This window comes from Oncorhynchus masou, chromosome 32 (genome assembly GCF_036934945.1).
Source record: "Oncorhynchus masou masou isolate Uvic2021 chromosome 32, UVic_Omas_1.1, whole genome shotgun sequence".
Lineage (NCBI taxonomy): Eukaryota > Metazoa > Chordata > Actinopteri > Salmoniformes > Salmonidae > Oncorhynchus > Oncorhynchus masou.
Window position 1 is genome coordinate 82,530,165 of NC_088243.1, and position 21,311 is coordinate 82,551,475.

At 44.9% G+C, this 21,311-nt stretch overlaps 1 protein-coding gene across 4 annotated transcripts in view; it reads left to right on the forward strand.

Annotated features, from left to right (window-relative positions):
- Positions 1-21,311, forward strand: part of frmpd3 (FERM and PDZ domain containing 3) — a 329,892-nt gene that overhangs the window by 278,933 nt on the left and 29,648 nt on the right. For all 4 annotated transcript variants that reach the window (XM_064955254.1, XM_064955252.1, XM_064955253.1 and 1 more), the window contains one exon: positions 5,155-5,259. In XM_064955254.1, the coding sequence (XP_064811326.1) occupies positions 5,155-5,259 (105 nt within the window). The remainder of the gene's footprint in view (positions 1-5,154; positions 5,260-21,311) is intronic.

Genomic DNA, 21,311 nt, shown 5'->3' on the forward strand with positions numbered 1-21,311 from the left:
GGTCACACTTCAACACTCTGACATCATTTACAGATAGCTAGGGGCACACTTCAACACTCTGACATCATTTACAGATAGCCAGGGGCACATTTTAACACTCTGACATCATTTACAGATAGCTAGGGTCACACATCAACACTCTGACATCATTTACAGATAGCCAGGGGCACACTTTAACACTCTGACATCATTTACAGATAGCCAGGGGCACACTTTAACACTCTGACATCATTTACAGATAGCCAGGGGCACACATCAACACTCTGACATCATTTACAGATAGCTAGGGGCACACTTCAACACTCTGACATCATTTACAGATAGCCAGGGGCACACTTCAACACTCTGACATCATTTACAGATAGCTAGGGTCACACATCAACACTCTGACATCATTTACAGATAGCTAGGGACACACTTCAACACTCTGACATCATTTACAGATAGCCAGGGGCACACTTCAACACTCTGACATTATTTACAGATAGCCAGGGGCACACTTCAACACTCTGACATCATTTACAGATAGCTAGGGGCACACTTCAACACTCTGACATAATTTACAGATAGCTAGGGGCAAACTTCAACACTCTGACATCATTTACAGATAGCTAGGGACACACTTCAACACTCTGACATCATTTACAGATAGCTAGGGTCACACATCAACACTCTGACATCATTTACAGATAGCTAGGGGCACACTTCAACACTCTGACATCATTTACAGATAGCCAGGGGCACACTTTAACACTCTGACATCATTTACAGATAGCTAGGGTCACACATCAACACTCTGACATCATTTACAGATAGCCAGGGGCACACTTTAACACTCTGACATCATTTACAGATAGCCAGGGGCACACTTTAACACTCTGACATCATTTACAGATAGCCAGGGGCACACATCAACACTCTGACATCATTTACAGATAGCTAGGGGCACACTTCAACACTCTGACATCATTTACAGATAGCCAGGGGCACACTTCAACACTCTGACATCATTTACAGATAGCTAGGGTCACACATCAACACTCTGACATCATTTACAGATAGCTAGGGACACACTTCAACACTCTGACATCATTTACAGATAGCCAGGGGCACACTTCAACACTCTGACATTATTTACAGATAGCCAGGGGCACACTTCAACACTCTGACATCATTTACAGATAGCTAGGGTCACACGTCAACACTCTGACATCATTTACAGATAGCCAGGGGCACACTTCAACACTCTGACATCATTTACAGATAGCTAGGGTCACACTTCAACACTCTGACATCATTTACAGATAGCCAGGGGCACACTTCAACACTCTGACATCATTTACAGATAGCCAGGGGCACACTTGAACACTATGACATCATTTACAGATAGCTAGGGGCACACTTCAACACTCTGACATCATTTACAGATAGCCAGGGGCACACTTCAACACTCTGACATCATTTACAGATAGCTAGGGACACACTTCAACACTCTGACATCATTTACAGATAGCCAGGGGCACACTCCAACACCCTGACATCATTTATAGATAGCCAGGTGCACACTCCAACACTCTGACATCATTTACAGATAGCCAGGGGCACACTCCAACACTCTGACATCATTTACAGATAGCCAGGGGCACACTCCAACACTCTGACATAATTTACAGATAGCCAGGGGCACTCTCCAACACTCTGACATAATTTACAGATAGCCAGGGGCACACTTCAACACTCTGACATAATTTACAGATAGCCAGGGGCACACTTCAACACTCTGACATCATTTACAGATAGCTAGGGTCACACATCAACACTCTGACATCATTTACAGATAGCTAGGGTCACACATCAACACTCTGACATCATGTACAGATAGCTAGGGTCACACTTCAACACTCTGACATCATTTACAGATAGCTAGGGGCACACTTCAACACTCTGACATCATTTACAGATAGCCAGGGGCACACTTTAACACTCTGACATCATTTACAGATAGCTAGGGTCACACATCAACACTCTGACATCATTTACAGATAGCCAGGGGCACACTTTAACACTCTGACATCATTTACAGATAGCCAGGGGCACACTTTAACACTCTGACATCATTTACAGATAGCCAGGGGCACACATCAACACTCTGACATCATTTACAGATAGCTAGGGGCACACTTCAACACTCTGACATCATTTACAGATAGCCAGCGGCACACTTCAACACTCTGACATCATTTACAGATAGCTAGGGTCACACATCAACACTCTGACATCATTTACAGATAGCTAGGGACACACTTCAACACTCTGACATCATTTACAGATAGCCAGGGGCACACTTCAACGCTCTGACATTATTTACAGATAGCCAGGGGCACACTTCAACACTCTGACATCATTTACAGATAGCTAGGGTCACACGTCAACACTCTGACATCATTTACAGATAGCCAGGGGCACACTTCAACACTCTGACATCATTTACAGATAGCTAGGGTCACACTTCAACACTCTGACATCATTTACAGATAGCCAGGGGCACACTTCAACACTCTGACATCATTTACAGATAGCCAGGGGCACACTTGAACACTATGACATAATTTACAGATAGCTAGGGGCACACTTCAACACTCTGACATCATTTACAGATAGCCAGGGGCACACTTCAACACTCTGACATCATTTACAGATAGCTAGGGACACACTTCAACACTCTGACATCATTTACAGATAGCCAGGGGCACACTCCAACACCCTGACATCATTTATAGATAGCCAGGTGCACACTCCAACACTCTGACATCATTTACAGATAGCCAGGGGCACACTCCAACACTCTGACATCATTTACAGATAGCCAGGGGCACATTCCAACACTCTGACATAATTTACAGATAGCCAGGGGCACTCTCCAACACTCTGACATAATTTACAGATAGCCAGGGGCACACTTCAACACTCTGACATAATTTACAGATAGCCAGGGGCACACTTCAACACTCTGACATCATTTACAGATAGCCAGGGGCACACTTCAACACTCTGACATCATTTACAGATAGCCAGGGGCACACTCCAACACTCTGACATAATTTACAAGTGAAGAATTTGTGTTTATTGAGTCAGTCAGATCAGAGGCAGTAGGTGTGACCAGGGATGTTCTCTTGATGAGTGTGTGAATTGCACCATTGTCCTGTCCTGCTAAACATTCAACATGTAACTAGTACTTTTGGGTGTCCAGGAAAATGTATGGAGTAAAAAGTACATTATTTTCTTTAGGAATGTAGTGGAATAAAAGTTAAAGTTGTCAAAAATATAAATAGTACAGTAACGTACAGATACACAAAAATACGACTTTAGCAGGACTTTAAGTAGGACCACCGATAAATCCACTATAATTGAACATTTCAATAAGCATTTCTCTACGACTGGCCATGCTTTCTACTTGGCTTCCCCTACCCCGGTCAACTGCCCGGCACCCTCCACAGCAACCCGCCAAAGCCCCCACCATTTCTACTTCACCCAAATCCAGATAGCTGATGTTTTTTTAAAGAGCTGCAAAATCTGGACCCCTACAAATCAGCCGGCTAGACAATCTGGACCCTCTCTTTCTAAAAAATATCTGCCGAAATTGTTGCAACCCCAATTACTAGCCTGTTCAACCTCTCTTTCATATCGTCTGAGATTCCCAAAGATTGGAAAGCTGCTGCGGTCATCCCCCTCTTCAAAGGGGGTGACACTCTAGACCCAAACTGCTACAGACCTATATCTATCCTACCCTGTCTTTCTAAGGTCTTCAAAAGCCAAGTCAACAAACATATTACTGACCATTTCGAATCCCACCATACCTTCTCCGCTATGCAATCTGGTTTCAGAGCTGGTCATGGGTGCACCTCAGCCACACTCAAGGTCCTAAACGACATCATAACCGCCATCGATAAGAGACATTACTGTGCAGCCGTATTCACCGACCTGGCCAAGGCTTTCAACTCTGTCAATCACAACATTCTTATTGGCAGACTCGACAGCCTTGGTTTCTCAAATGATTGCCTCGCTTGGTTTACCAACTACTTCTCTGATAGAGTTCAGTGTGTCAAATCGGAGGGACTGTTGTCCGGTCCTCTGACAGTCTCTATGGGTGTGCCACAGGGTTCAATTCTCGGGCCGACTCGCCAATCTACCATTCCAGTGTTTAATTGCTATATAATGTAATTACTTCTCCACCACGGCCTATTTATTGCCTTTACTCCCTTATTTTACCTCATTTGCACTCAGTGTATATAGACTTTTTGTTTTCTTTTGTTCTACTGTATTATTGTCTATGTTTTGTTTATTCCATGTGTAACTCTGTGTTGTTGTTTGTGTCTAATTGCTATGCTTTATCTTGGCTAGGCCGCAGTTGCAAATGAGAACTTGTTCTCAACTAGCCTACCTGGTTAAATAAACGGGAAATTAAAATAAATTAAAAAATGAAGTATTTTTACTTAAGTACTTTACATCACTTCATAACCTTTAATTATCACTAAAAAAAAGAATAAACACTTTTTTTAACTTAAAATAACCATTGGGCTCAAAGGGTTCTTTGAGTCATTAAGGTTCCACATAGAACCATAACCCTTCCCAGTGCAGTGCTACTGAACACAATCACCTCTATAGGCTGCATGGCAACTGTACTACTGGGATTTCTCGTATCAACAGTCTGTTTCAAAAGCACTGTTGGGGCGGCAGGTAGCCTAGTGGTTAGAGTTTTGGGCCAGTAATAGAAAGGTTGCTAGATTGAATCCCCGAGCTGACAAAAATCTGTCGTTCTGAACAAGGCAGTTAACCCACTGTTCCTAGGCCGTCATTGTAAATAAGAATTTGATCTTAACTGACTTGCCTGGTTAAATAAAGGTTAAATGATGCACAAACACTTAGTCTTTTTGTTGCCTTTGTAATTACAGACTCATGTTCAGCCAGGCATGTAATTAAACTTTCATGTAAAACGTCCCAATTATTTAACCATCTAACTAAATCAAGTTTTTGCCAAACATAACAATATGGTTTCAAAGCAAAAAATGTAATGAAAACTTTTCTAATTTGCTTAATATGAATTGTTAATGCTGTTAATAAACCCTAAATGTCTTTGTCTTTCCTCTCTTCTAGTCACCTAAGTCAGCCTTTATAAGTGCAGCTAAGAAGGCCCATCTGAGAACCAACCCGCCCAAAGTGCGCTTTTCAGAACAAGTGTCCTTCAGTGACCCAGACTCAGTAAGTACCATTCTGCTGGTGATCCTTCAGTGACCCAGACTCAGTAAGTACCATTCTGCTGGTGATCCTTCAGTGATCCAGACTCAGTAAGTACCATTCTGCTGGTGATCCTTCAGTGATCCAGACTCAGTAAGTACCATTCCGCTGGTAATCCTTCAGTGACCCAGACTCAGTAAGTACCACTCCGCTGGTGATCCTTCAGTGACCCAGACTCATAAAGTACCACTCCGCTGGTGATCCTTCAGTGACCCAGACTCAGTAAGTACCACTCCGCTGGTAATCCTTCAGTGACCCAGACTCAGTAAGTACCACTCCGCTGGTAATCCTTCAGTGACCCAGACTCAGTAAGTACCACTCCGCTGGTGATCCTTCAGTGACCCAGACTCAGTAAGTACCACTCCGCTGGTAATCCTTCAGTGACCCAGACTCAGTAAGTACCACTCCGCTGGTGATCCTTCAGTGACCCAGACTCATAAAGTACCACTCCGCTGGTGATCCTTCAGTGACCCAGACTCAGTAAGTACCACTCCGCTGGTAATCCTTCAGTGACCCAGACTCAGTAAGTACCACTCCGCTGGTAATCCTTCAGTGACCCAGACTCAGTAAGTACCACTCCGCTGGTGATCCTTCAGTGACCCAGACTCATAAAGTACCACTCCGCTGGTGATCCTTCAGTGACCCAGACTCAGTAAGTACCACTCCGCTGGTGATCCTTCAGTGACCCAGACTCATAAAGTACCACTCCGCTGGTGATCCTTCAGTGACCCAGACTCAGTAAGTACCACTCCGCTGGTGATCCTTCAGTGACCCAGACTCATTCTGGGTCACTCTGTTCATCGACTACAGCTTGGCATTTAACACCATAGTACTCTCCAAGCTCGTCATCAAGCTCGAGACCCTGGGTCTCGACCCCGCCCTGTGCAACTGGGTACTGGACTTCCTGACGGGCCGCCCCCAGATGGTGAGGGTAGGCAACAACATCTCCACCTCGCTGATCCTCAACACTGGGGCCCCACAAGGGTGCGTTCTGAGCCCTCTCCTGTACTCCCTGTTCACCCACGACTGCGTGGCCACACACGCCTCCAACTCAATCATCAAGTTTGCGGACGACACAACAGTGGTAGGCTTGATTACCAACAACGATGAGACGGCCTACAGGGAGGAGGGGAGGGCCCTCGGAGTGTGGTGTCAAGACAATAACCTCACACTCAACGTCAACAAAACTAAGGAAATGATTGTGGACTTCAGGAAACAGTAGAGGGAACACACCCCTATCCATATCAATGGAACAGTAGTGGAGAGGGTAGTAAGTTTTAAGTTCCTCGGCATACACATCACAGACAAACTGAATTGGTCCACCCACACAGACAGCATCGTGAAGAAGGCGCAGCAGCGCCTCTTCAACCTCAGGAGGCTGAAGAAATTTGGCTTGTCACCAAAAGCACTCACAAACTTCTACAGATGCACAATCGAGAGCATCCTGGCGGGCTGTATCACCGCCTGGTAGGGCAACTGCTCCGCCCACAACCGTAAGGCTCTCCAGAGGGTAGTGAGGTCTGCACAACGCATCACCGGGGGCAAACTACCTGCCCTCCAGGACACCTACACCACCCGATGTTACAGGAAGGCCATAAAGATCATCAAGGACAACAACCACCTGAGCCACTGCCTGTTCACCGCTATCATCCAGAATGCGAGGTCAGTACAGGTGCATCAAAGCTGGGACCGAGAGACTGAAAAACAGCTTCTATCTCAAGGCCATCAGACTGTTAAACAGCCACCACTAACATTGAGGGGCTGCTGCCAACACACTGACTCAACTCCAGCCACTTTAATAATGGGAATTGATGGGAAAGGAAGTAAAATATATCACTAGCCACTTTAAACAATGGTACCTAATATAATGTTTACATACCCTACATTATTCATCTCATATATATATATATATACGTATATACTGTACTCTATATCATCTACTGCATCTTTATGTAATACATGTATCACTAGCCACTTTATCTATGCCACTTTGTTTACATACTCATCTCATATGTATATACTGTACTCGATACCATCTACTGTATCTTGCCTATGCTGCTCTGTACCATCACTCATTCATATATCTTTATGTACATATTCTTTATCCCCTTACACTTGTGTGTATAAGACAGTAGTTTTGGAATTGTTAGTTAGATTACTTGTTGGTTATTACTGCATTGTCGGAACTAGAAGCACAAGCATTTCGCTACACTTGCATTAACATCTGCTAACCATGTGAATGTGACAAATAAAATTTGATTTGATTTGATTTGATTAAGTACCACTTCGCTGGTGATCCTTCAGTGACCCAGACTCAGTAAGTACCACTTTGCTGGTGATCCTTCTCTCACACCTGCACTCTTCTTTCCATCTCTCTCTCCATTTATGTCTTCTTCTATGTTGTTCTTGCTTTCTAAATCGTTAATACTCTTTCTATTTTTCTCTAAACCAATTTCTCTCACTATTCATTCTTTCTCCACTTCTCTCTAAAACATTCTCTTTCATTTGTTCTCTCTTTACCTTGGGTCTGGGCCTGTCTCCCGGCTGATTAAACATGGCTGAACATCCTCTTCCTCTTTGGGTAGCTGACTACCTGCACCATACAAAACAGCCTTGGGTCCAACACAGTGCAGCTTTTGATTATAAATTGTTCTCCTCCAGATCGATGTCCCCTCTCTCTGATATAGCACAGGTTGCGCCTCTAAACTGTTTCTAAGATGTTTGTTAAACATTGGACACATTTTGAATTGAGCTGCAGCTGCAGCGTTACAGTGTTAGGCTGGCTGAGAGCAGACATGTAAAGTCCCTGCTTGGCTGTGAAAGCCCTCTCCCTACTGTTTCTGAGCTCTGAATAAGTGTCCCGAATGGTACCCTATTCCCTAGCCCTGTGTGCCCTGGTCAAAAGTAGTGCACTATATAGGGAATATAGTGCCATTTTGGACGCAGGCTGAGTTCTCTTCTCAAAGCCCAGAGAAGTTGGCTCTACAGGGAAGCCAACAAGCTTATCTCGCACTGTTCCTATTGACAGCTTGTTGTGCAATTTATGAATAACAAGTTAGGCTTCAGCTGCTTGGTTTCAACATCATCTCTATGCATCCCAAATAGCATTCTTTATATAGTGCAGAGCCCTGTGGGCCCTGGTCAAAAGGGCATAAGATGACTAAATAGGGAATAGGATGACATTTGGGATGTAGCCCTGGTGTGTGCTGCTAACAAGTCGTAAGAGTGGAATCAATGAGTACACAAGTTTACATTTCCCTGCCAGTCTGGACACGTTTCCCTAAACTAAAGCAACAACCTGTAGGGAACACACACAGGGGGGTGGAGAGATAACCTGGGAGCCTCTAACAGGAGAGATAACTGGTCAGCCTCTAACAGGAGAGATAACTGGTCAGCCTCTAACAGGAGAGATAACTGGGAAGCCTTTAACAGGAGAGATAACTGGGAAGCCTCTAACAGGAGAGTTAACTGGGGAGCCTCTAACAGGAGAGATAACTGGGGAGCCTCTAACATGAGAGTTAACTGGGGAGCCTCTAACAGGAGAGATAACTGGGAAGCCTCTAACAGGAGAGTTAACTGGGGAGCCTCTAACAGGAGAGTTAACTGGGGAGCCTCTAACACAAGAGGTAACTGGGGAGCCTCTAAGACAACAGATAACTGGGGAGCCTCTAACAGGTCGAGATAACTGGGGAGCCTCTAACATGAGAGTTAACTGGGGAGCCTCAAACAGGAGAGATAACTGGGGAGCCTCTAACACATGAGTTAACTGGGGAGCCTCTAACAGGAGAGATAACTGGGGAGCCTCTAACACAAGATATAACTGGGGAGCCTCTAACAGGAGAGATAACTGGGGAGCCTCTAACATGAGAGTTAACTGGGGAGCCTCTAACAGGCGAGATAACTGGGGAGCCTCTAACACATGAGTTTGCGGGGAGCCTCTAACAGGAGAGATAACTGGGGAGCCTCTAACACATGAGTTTGCGGGGAGCCTCTAACAGGAGAGATAACTGGGGAGCCTCTAGCACATGAGTTTGCGGGGAGCCTCTAACAGGAGAGATAACTGGGGAGCCTCTAACATGAGAGTTAACTGGGGAGCCTCTAACACAAGATATAACTGGGGAGCCTCTAACAGGAGAGATAACTGGGGAGCCTCTAACAGGAGAGATAACTGGGGAGCCTCTAACATGAGAGTTAACTGGGGAGCCTCTAACACATGATATACCTGGGGAGCCTCTAACAGGAGAGATAACTGGGGAGCCTCTAACATGAGAGTTAACTGGGGAGCCTCTAACAGGCGAGATAACTGGGGAGCCTCTAACACATGAGTTTGCGGGGAGCCTCTAACAGGAGAGATAACTGGGGAGCCTCTAACATGAGAGTTAACTGGGGAGCCTCTAACACATGATATAACTGGGGAGCCTCTAACAGGAGAGATAACTGGGGAGCCTCTAACATGAGAGTTAACTGGGGAGCCTCTAACAGGAGAGATAACTGGGGAGCCTCTAACACATGAGTTTGCGGGGAGCCTCTAACACATGAGTTTGCGGGGAGCTAACGGGAGAGTTACTGGCTCGTGGCCTTTCATTACCAGGAAAGTAAGCATCCCCTCATGCATGACGTACACACACCCACACACCCACACACAGCAGCCTGGGGGCTAAGAGGGATCAATAACACACATGATAATACCATAGATCTCACCTATAGCCTAGATTAGACTGCATGTAGACCCCTCCTATACAGATATATAGAGAGAGAGATGGTCCTCCTCCCCTGGGTGGAGGCCTGATACAGGGAGAGAGAGATGGTCCTCCTCCACTGGGTGGAGGCCTGATACAGGGAGAGAGATGGTCCTCCTCCCCTGGGTGGAGGCCTGATACAGGGAGAGAGATGCTCCTCCTCCCCTGGGTAGAGGCCTGATACAGGGAGAGAGATGCTCCTCCTCCCCTGGGTGGAGGCCTGATACAGGGAGAGAGATGCTCCTCCTCCCCTGGGTAGAGGCCTGATACAGGGAGAGAGAGATGCTCCTCCTCCCCTGGGTGGAGGCCTGATACAGGGAGAGAGATGCTCCTCCTCCCCTGGGTGGAGGCCTGATACAGGGAGAGAGAGATGCTCCTCCTCCCCTGGGTGGAGGCCTGATACAGGGAGAGAGATGCTCCTCCTCCCCTGGGTGGAGGCCTGATACAGGGAGAGAGATGCTCCTCCTCCCCTGGGTGGAGGCCTGATACAGGGAGAGAGATGCTCCTCCTCCCCTGGGTGGAGGCCTGATACAGGGAGAGAGATGCTCCTCCTCCCCTGGGTAGAGGCCTGATACAGGGAGAGATGCTCCTCCTCCCCTGGGTGGAGGCCTGATACAGGGAGAGAGATGCTCCTCCTCCCCTGGGTGGAGGCCTGATACAGGGAGAGAGATGCTCCTCCTCCCCTGGGTGGAGGCCTGATACAGGGAGAGAGATGGTCCTCCTCCCCTGGGTAGAGGCCTGATACAGGGAGAGAGAGATGCTCCTCCTCCCCTGGGTGGAGGCCTGATACAGGGAGAGAGATGCTCCTCCTCCCCTGGGTGGAGGCCTGATACAGGGAGAGAGATGCTCCTCCTCCCCTGGGTGGAGGCCTGATACAGGGAGAGAGATGGTCCTCCTCCCCTGGGTAGAGGCCTGATACAGGGAGAGAGAGATGCTCCTCCTCCCCTGGGTGGAGGCCTGATACAGGGAGAGAGATGCTCCTCCTCCCCTGGGTGGAGGCCTGATACAGGGAGATAGATGCTCCTCCTCCCCTGGGTGGAGGCCTGATACAGGGAGAGAGATGCTCCTCCTCCCCTGGGTGGAGGCCTGATACAGGGAGAGAGAGATGCTCCTCCTACAATGGGTGGAGGCCTGATACAGGGAGAGAGATGGTCCTCCTCCCCTGGGTAGAGGCCTGATACAGGGAGAGAGATGCTCCTCCTCCCCTGGGTGGAGGCCTGATACAGGGAGAGAGATGGTCCTCCTCCCCTGGGTGGAGGCCTGATACAGGGAGAGAGATGGTCCTCCTCCCCTGGGTGTATGATTGGTAAAGATCGAACAATCCCCCTTCTACAGAGTCTTTAATCATGCCTATCAGTCTCCTGGGATCAGGCTGGGAATGGGGATTGATTGGTTTGGACTTACATATCAGTGCAGACCACCTAACCTGAGCATGTGGAGTTTATCTTCGTAGAGGGAGAGAGAGATCAGGGCTACATCTACTATGTATGCATCCCAAATGGCACCCTATTCCCTACATAGTGCACCACTTTTGACAGGAGCCAATAGGGCTCTATGTGGGGAATAGGGAGCCATTTGGGAAGGAGCCCTTGTGGCTCTCATAATGCTCCATTTCTCTATGGCTGCGTCTAAAACAGAGCCCGTATATACTTCTGATGAGAGCCAGGGGCACTATATAGGGAATAGGGTGCCATTTAGGAGACAGGGTGCCATTTGGGAGACAGACCCTGCCTGCACTGCTCTGCTCCACACTCGGGTCACACAGCACAGCCTGTTATGCTAAATTCAACCTTTACTTCTGCCACCATCATTTCCCTCGGGTTTTAGAGAGAAGCCACGGTGGACGAGGAGCAATTCTAATCTACACTCTTAGTAAAAAGCGTTCCAAAAGGGTTCTTCGGCTGTCTCCATAGGAGAAGCCTTTTGGGTTCCATGTACAACCCTCCGTGGAAAGAGTTTCACATGGAACCCAAAAGGGTTCTTCGGCTGTCTCCATAGGAGAAGCCTTTTGGGTTCCATGTACAACCCTCCGTGGAAAGAGTTTTACATGGAACCCAAAAGGGTTCTTCGGCTGTCTCCATAGGAGAAGCCTTTTGGGTTCCATGTACAACCCTCCGTGGAAAGAGTTTTACATGGAACCCAAAAGGGTTCTTCGGCTGTCTCCATAGGAGAAGCCTTTTGGGTTCCATGTACAACCCTCCGTGGAAAGAGTTTCACAAAGAACCCAAAAGGGTTCTTCGGCTGTCTCCATAGGAGAAGCCTTTTGGGTTCCATGTACAACCCTCCGTGGAAAGAGTTTCACATGGAACCCAAAAGGGTTCTACCAGGAACCAAAAGAGTTCTCCCTTGAACCAAAAATGGTTCCACCTGGATCTAAAAAAGTTATCCTACGGGGACAGCCGAAGAACCCTTGTAGGTTCTAGATAGTATCTTTTCTTGTAAGAGTGTAGCCTGGCTGACATCTGTAGTGGATACATCTGTAGTACATACATCTGTAGTGGATACATCTGTAGTGGATACATCTGTAGTGGATACATCAGTAATGGATACATCTGTAGTGCATACATCTGTAGTTGATACATCTGTAGTGGGATACATCTGTAGTGGATACATCTGTAGAGCATACATCTGTAGTGGATACATCTGTAGTTGATACATCTGTAGTGGATACATCTGTAGTGGATACATCTGTAGAGCATACATCTGTAGTGGATACATCTGTAGTTGATACATCTGTAGTGGATACATCTGTAGTGGATACATCTGAAGTGGATAAATCTGTAGTGGATACATCTGTAGTGCATACATCTGTAGTGGATACATCTGTAGTGCATACATCTGTAGTGGATACATCTGTAGTTGATACATCTGTAGTGGACACATCTGTAGTGGATACATCTGAAGTGGATAAATCTGTAGTGGATACATCTGTAGTGCATACATCTGTAGTGGATACATCTGTAGTTGATACATCTGTAGTTGATACATCTGTAGTGGATGCATCTGTAGTGGATACATCTGTAGTGGATACATCTGTAGTTGATACATCTGTAGTTGATACATCTGTAGTGGATACATCTGTAGTTGATACATCTGTAGTGGATACATCTGTAGTTGATACATCTGTAGTGGATACATCTGTAGTGGATACATCTGTAGTTGATACATCTGTAGTGGATACATCTGTAGTTGATACATCTGTAGTGCATACATCTGTAGTGGATACATCTGTAGTGGATATATCTGTAGTGGATAAATCTGTAGTGGATACATCTGTAGTGCATACATCTGTAGTGGATTCATCTGTAGTGGGATACATCTGTAGTTGATACATCTGTAGTGGATACATCTGTAGTGGATACATCTGTAGTTGATAAATCTGTAGTGGGATACATCTGTAGTTGATACATCTGTAGTGGATACATCTGTAGTGGATACATCTGTAGTGGATACATCTGTAGTGGATACATCTGTAGTGGGATACATCTGTAGTGGATACATCTGTAGGGGATACATCTGTAGTGGGATACATCTGTAGTGGGATACATCTGTAGTTGATACATCGGTAGTGTATAAATCTGTAGTGGGATACATCTGTAGTGGATACATCTGTAGTGGATACATCTGTAGTGGATACATCTGTAGTACATACATCTGTAGTGTATACATCAGTAGTGGATACATCTGTAGTGGATACATCTGTAGTGGGATACATCTGTAGTGGATAAATCTGTAGTGGATAAATATGTAGTGGGATACATCTGTAGTGGATACATCTGTAGTGGATACATCTGTAGTGGGATACATCTGTAGTGGATACATCTGTATTGGATACATCTGTAGTGGGATACATCTGTAGTGGGATACATCTGTAGTTGATACATCTGTAGTGGATACATCTGTAGTTGATACATCTGTAGTGGATACATCTGTAGTTGATACATCTGTAGTGGATACATCTGTAGAGCATACATCTGTAGTGGATACATCTGTAGTTGATACATCTGTAGTGGATACATCTGTAGTTGATACATCTGTAGTGGATACATCTGTAGTTGATACATCTGTAGTGGATACATCTGTAGTTGATACATCTGTAGTGGATACATCTGTAGTGGGATACATCTGTAGTGGATACATCTGTAGTGGATACATCTGTAGTGGGATACATCTGTAGTGGATACATCTGTAGTGGATACATCTGTAGTTGATACATCTGTAGTGGATACATCTGTAGTGGATACATCTGTAGTGGATACATCTGTAGTGGATAAATCTGTAGTGGATAAATCTGTAGTGGATACATCTGTAGTGCATACATCTGTAGTGGATACATCTGTAGTTGATACATCTGTAGTGGGATACATCTGTAGTGGATACATCTGAAGTGGATACATCTGAAGTGGATACATCTGTAGTGGGATACATCTGTAGTGGATACATCTGTAGTGGATACATCTGTAGTGCATACATCTGTAGTGGATACATCTGTAGTGGATACATATGTAGTTGATACATCTGTAGTGGATACATCTGTAGTGCATACATATGTAGTGGATACATCTGTAGTTGATACATCTGTAGTTGATACATCTGTAGTGGATACATCTGTAGTTGATAAATCTGTAGTGGGATACATCTGTAGTTGATACATCTGTAGTGGATACATCTGTAGTGGATAAATCTGTAGTGGATACATCTGTAGTGGGATACATCTGTAGTGGGATACATCTGTAGTTGATACATCGGTAGTGTATAAATCTGTAGTGGGATACATCTGTAGTGGATACATCTGTAGTGGATACATCTGTAGTGGGATACATCTGTAGTGGATACATCTGTAGTTGATACATCTGTAGTTGATACATCTGTAGTTGATACATCTGTAGTGGATACATCTGTAGTGGATACATCTGTAGTGGATACATCTTTAGTTGATACATCTGTAGTGGGATACATCTGTAGTGGATACATCTGTAGTGGATACATCTGTAGTTGATACATCTGTAGTGGGATACATCTGTAGTGGATACATCTGTAGTGGGATACATCTGTAGTTGATACATCTGTAGTGGATACATCTGTAGTTGATACATCTGTAGTGGATACATCTGTAGTGGATACATCTGTAGAGCATACATCTGTAGTGGATACATCTGTAGTTGATACATCTGTAGTTGATACATCTGTAGTGGATACATCTGTAGTGGATACATCTGTAGTGGATACATCTGTAGTTGATACATCTGTAGTGGGATACATCTGTAGTGGATACATCTGTAGTGGATACATCTGTAGTTGATACATCTGTAGTGGGATACATCTGTAGTGGATACATCTGTAGTGGGATACATCTGTAGTTGATACATCTGTAGTGGATACATCTGTAGTTGATACATCTGTAGTTGATACATCTGTAGTTGATACATCTGTAGTGGATACATCTGTAGTGGATACATCTGTAGTGGATACATCTGTAGTTGATACATCTGTAGTGGGATACATCTGTAGTGGATACATCTGTAGTGGATACATCTGTAGTTGATACATCTGTAGTGGGATACATCTGTAGTGGATACATCTGTAGTGGATACATCTGTAGTGGATACATCTGTAGTTGATACATCTGTAGTGGATACATCTGTAGTGGATACATCTGTAGTGGATACATCTGTAGTGGATACATCTGTAGTGCATACATCTGTAGTGGATACATCTGTAGTTGATACATCTGTAGTGGGATACATCTGTAGTGGATACATCTGAAGTGGATACATCTGTAGTGGATAAATCTGTAGTGGGATACATCTGTAGTGGATACATCTGTAGTGGATACATCTGTAGTGCATACATCTGTAGTGGATACATCTGTAGTGGATACATATGTAGTTGATACATCTGTAGTGGATACATCTGTAGTGGATACATCTGTAGTGGGATACATCTGTAGTGGATACATCTGTAGTGGATACATCTGTAGTGGATACATCTGTAGTTGATACATCTGTAGTGGGTAAAAAAAAAATTGGGATACATCTGTAGTGGATACATCTGTAGTTGATACATCTGTAGTGGGTAAATCTGTAGTGGGATACATCTGTAGTGGATACATCTGTAGTGGGATACATCTGTAGTGGGACACATCTGTAGTTGATACATCGGTAGTGTATAAATCTGTAGTGGGATACATCTGTAGTTGATACATCTGTAGTGGATACATCTGTAGTGGATACATCTGTAGTGGGATACATCTGTAGTGGATACATCTGTAGTGGATACATCTGTAGTGGATACATCTGTAGTTGATACATCTGTAGTGGGTAAAAAAAATTTGGGATACATCTGTAGTGGATACATCTGTAGTTGATACATCTGTAGTGGGTAAATCTGTAGTGGGATACATCTGTAGTGGATACATCTGTAGTGGGATACATCTGTAGTGGATACATCTGTAGTGGATACATCTGTAGTGGGATACATCTGTAGTGGGATACATCTGTAGTTGATACATCTGTAGTGGATACATCTGTAGTTGATACGTCTGTAGTTGATACATCTGTAGTTGATACATCTGTAGTGGATACATCTGTAGTGGATACATCTGTAGTGGATACATCTGTAGTTGATACATCTGTAGTGGGATACATCTGTAGTGGATACATCTGTAGTGGATACATCTGTAGTTGATACATCTGTAGTGGGATACATCTGTAGTGGATACATCTGTAGTGGATACATCTGTAGTTGATACATCTGTAGTGGATACATCTGTAGTTGATACATCTGTTGCGGATACATCTGTAGTTGATACATCTGTAGTGGATACATCTGTAGTTGATACATCTGTAGTGGATACATCTGTAGTTGATACATCTGTGGTGGATACATCTGTAGTTGATACATCTGTAGTGGATACATCTGTAGTTGATACATCTGTAGTGGATACATCTGTAGTTGATACATCTGTAGTTGATACATCTGTAGTTGATACATCTGTAGTTGATAAATCTGTAGTGGGATACATCTGTAGTTGATACATCTGTAGTGGATACATCTGTAGTGGATACATCTGTAGTGGATACATCTGTAGTGGGATACATCTGTAGTGGATACATCTGTAGTGGGATACATCTGTAGTGGGACACATCTGTAGTTGATACATCGGTAGTGTATAAATCTGTAGTGGGATACATCTGTAGTTGATACATCTGTAGTGGATACATCTGTAGTGGATACATCTGTAGTGGGATACATCTGTAGTGGATACATCTGTAGTGGATACATCTGTAGTGGATACATCTGTAGTTGATACATCTGTAGTGGGTAAAAAAAAATTTGGGATACATCTGTAGTGGATACATCTGTAGTTGATACATCTGTAGTGGGTAAATCTGTAGTGGGATACATCTGTAGTGGATACATCTGTAGTGGGATACATCTGTAGTGGATACATCTGTAGTGGATACATCTGTAGTGGGATACATCTGTAGTGGGATACATCTGTAGTTGATACATCTGTAGTGGATACATCTGTAGTTGATACGTCTGTAGTTGATACATCTGTAGTTGATACATCTGTAGTGGATACATCTGTAGTGGATACATCTGTAGTGGATACATCTGTAGTTGATACATCTGTAGTGGGATACATCTGTAGTGGATACATCTGTAGTGGATACATCTGTAGTTGATACATCTGTAGTGGATACATCTGTAGTGGATACATCTGTAGTTGATACATCTGTAGTGGATACATCTGTAGTTGATACATCTGTTGCGGATACATCTGTAGTTGATACATCTGTAGTGGATACATCTGTAGTTGATACATCTGTAGTGGATACATCTGTAGTTGATACATCTGTGGTGGATACATCTGTAGTTGATACATCTGTAGTGGATACATCTGTAGTTGATACATCTGTAGTGGATACATCTGTAGTTGATACATCTGTAGTGGATACATCTGTAGTTGATACATCTGTAGTGGATACATCAGTAGTTGATACATCTGTAGTGGATACATCTGTAGTTGATACATCTGTAGTGGATACATCTGTAGTGGGATACATCTGAAGTGGATAAATCTGTAGTGACGTCAGTCTATTCTAAATGATGCTCACATTTACTGAAGGATTCATTTCATTACCTCTCATCATATAATTGTTCAATATTATTACATTTTTGTCATTCAACAGATGCTCTTATCCAGAGTTACTTAGAGAAGAAATTAGGGTTAAGTGCCTTGCTCAAGGGCACATTGGCAGATTTGTAACTTTTCGGTTACTGGCCCTCTACGGAAGGAATTGTCCGTAGAGCTCTGAGACAGGATTGTGTCAAGGCACAGATTTGGGGAAGGGTACCAAAAAATGTTTGCAGCATTGAAGGTCCCCAAGAACACAGTGGCCTCCATCGTTCTTAAATGGAAGAAGTTTGGATTCACCTAGACTCTTTCTAGAGCTGGCTTGCTGGCCAAACTGAGCAGTCGGGGAGAAGGGTCTTGGTCAAGGAGGTGACCAAGAACCCGGTGGTCACTCTGACAGAGCTCTAGAGTTCCTCTCTGGAGATGGGAGAAACTTTCAGAAGGACAACCATCTCTGCAGCACTCCACCAATCAGGCCTTTATGGTAGAGTGGCCAGACGGAAGCCACTCCTCAGCAAAACACACATGACAGCCCGCTTGGAGTTTGCCAAAAGGCACCTAAAGGACTCTCAGACCATGAGAAACAAGATTCTCTGGTCTGATGAAACCAAGATGGAACTCTTTGGCCTGAATGCCACACGTCACGTCTGGAGGAAACCTGGCACCAACCCTATGGTGAAGCATGGTGGCGGCAGTATCAAGCTGTGGGGATGTTTTTCAGCAGCAGGGACTGTGAGACTAATCAGAATCGAGGGAAAGATGAACGGAGCAAAGTACAGAGAGATTATTGATGAAATCATGAAAACCTAGGGGTCTGAATACTTTCCGAAACGATTGAAGCAGTGATGGGCAAAACTGTAACTGTGAGGGGTTATACTGTAACTGTGAGGGGCTATCCTGTAGCTATGAGGGGTTATACTGTAGCTGTGAGGGGCTATACTGTAGCTATGAGGGGCAATACTGTAGCTATGAGGGGCAATACTGTAGCTGTGAGGGGTTATACTGTAGCTATGAGGGGCAATACTGTAGCTATGAGTGGCACTACTGTAGCTGTGAGGGGCTATACTGTAGCTATGAGGGGCAATACTGTAGCTATGAGGGGCTATACTGTAACTGTGAGGGGCTATACTGTTACTGTGAGGGGCTATACTGTAGATATGAGGGGCAATACTGTAGCTATGAGGGGCTATACTGTAACTGTGAGGGGTTATAATGTAGCTATGAGGGGTTATACTGTAACTGTGAGGGGGGTATTCTATAGCTATGAGGGGTTATACTGTAACTGTGAGGGGCTATACTGTAGCTGTGAGGGGTTATACTGTAGCTATGAGTGGCACTACTGTAGCTGTGAGGGGCTATACTGTAGCTATGAGGGGCAATACTGTAGCTATGAGGGGCTATACTGTTACTGTGAGGGGTTATAATGTAGCTATGAGGGGTTATACCGTAACTGTGAGGGGGGTATTCTATAGCTGTGAGGGGCTATACTGTAGCTGTGGGGGGCTATACTGTAGCTATGAGGGGTTATACTGTAACTGTGAGGGGGTATTCTATAGCTGTGAGGGGCTATACTGTAGCTATGAGGGGTTATACTGTAGCTATGAGGGGCTATACTGTAGCTGGGAGGGGCTATACTGTAACTGTGAGGGGCTATACTGTAACTGTGAGGGGCAATACTGTAACTGTGAGGGGCAATACTGTAACTGGGAGGGGCTATACTGTAACTGTGAGGGGCAATACTGTAACTGTGAGGGGCTATACTGTAGCTGTGATGGGCTATACTGTAACTGTGATGGGCTATACTGTAACTGGGAGGGGCTATACTGTAACTGTGAGGGGCAATACTGTAACTGGGAGGGGCTATACTGTAACTGTGAGGGGCAATACTGTAACTGTGAGGGGCTATACTGTAGCTGGGAGGGGCTATACTGTAGCTGTGATGGGCTATACTGTAACTGTGAGGGGCTATACTGTAACTGGGAGGGGCTATACTGTAACTGTGAGGGGCTATACTGTAACTGTGAGGGGCAATACTGTAACTGGGAGGGGCTATACTGTAACTGTGAGGGGCAATACTGTAACTGTGAGGGGCTATACTGTAGCTGGGAGGGGCTATACTGTAGCTGTGATGGGCTATACTGTAACTGTGATGGGCTATACTGTAACTGGGAGGGGCTATACTGTAACTGTGAGGGGCTATACTGTAACTGTGAGGGGCAATACTGTAACTGGGAGGGGCTATACTGTAACTGTGAGGGGCAATACTGTAACTGTGAGGGGCTATACTGTAGCTGGGAGGGGCTATACTGTAGCTGTGATGGGCTATACTGTAACTGTGAGGGGCTATACTGTAGCTGTGAGGGGCTATACTGTAACTGTGAGGGGCAATACTGTAGCTGTGAGGGGCTATACTATAACTGGGAGGGGCTATACTGTAACTGTGAGGGGCAATACTGTAACTGTGAGGGGCTATACTGTAGCTGTGATGGGCTATACTGTAACTGTGAGGGGCTATACTGTAGCTGTGAGGGGCTATACTGTAACTGTGAGGGGCTATACTGTAACTGGGAGGGGCTATACTGTAACTGTGAGGGGCTATACTGTAGCTGTGATGGGCTATACTGTAACTGTGAGGGGCAATACTGTAGCTATGAGGGGCTATACTGTTACTGTGAGGGGCTATACTGTAGATATGAGGGGCAATACTGTAGCTATGAGGGGCTATACTGTAACTGTGAGGGGTTATAATGTAGCTATGAGGGGTTATACTGTAACTGTGAGGGGGGTATTCTATAGCTGTGAGGGGCTATACTGTAGCTGTGGGGGGCTATACTGTAGCTATGAGGGGTTATACTGTAGCTGGGAGGGGGGTATTCTATAGTAGTGAGCGGCAATACTGTAGCTATGAGGGGTTATACCGTAACTGTGAGGGGGGTATTCTATAGTAGTGAGCGGCAATACTGTAGCTATGAGGGGTTATACCGTAACTGTGAGGGGGGTATTCTATAGCAGTGAGCGGCAATACTGTAGCTATGAGGGGTTATACTGTAACTGTTAGGGGGGTATTCTATAGCTGTGAGGGGCTATACTGTAGCTGTGAGGGGCTATACTGTAGCTATGAGGGGTTATACCGT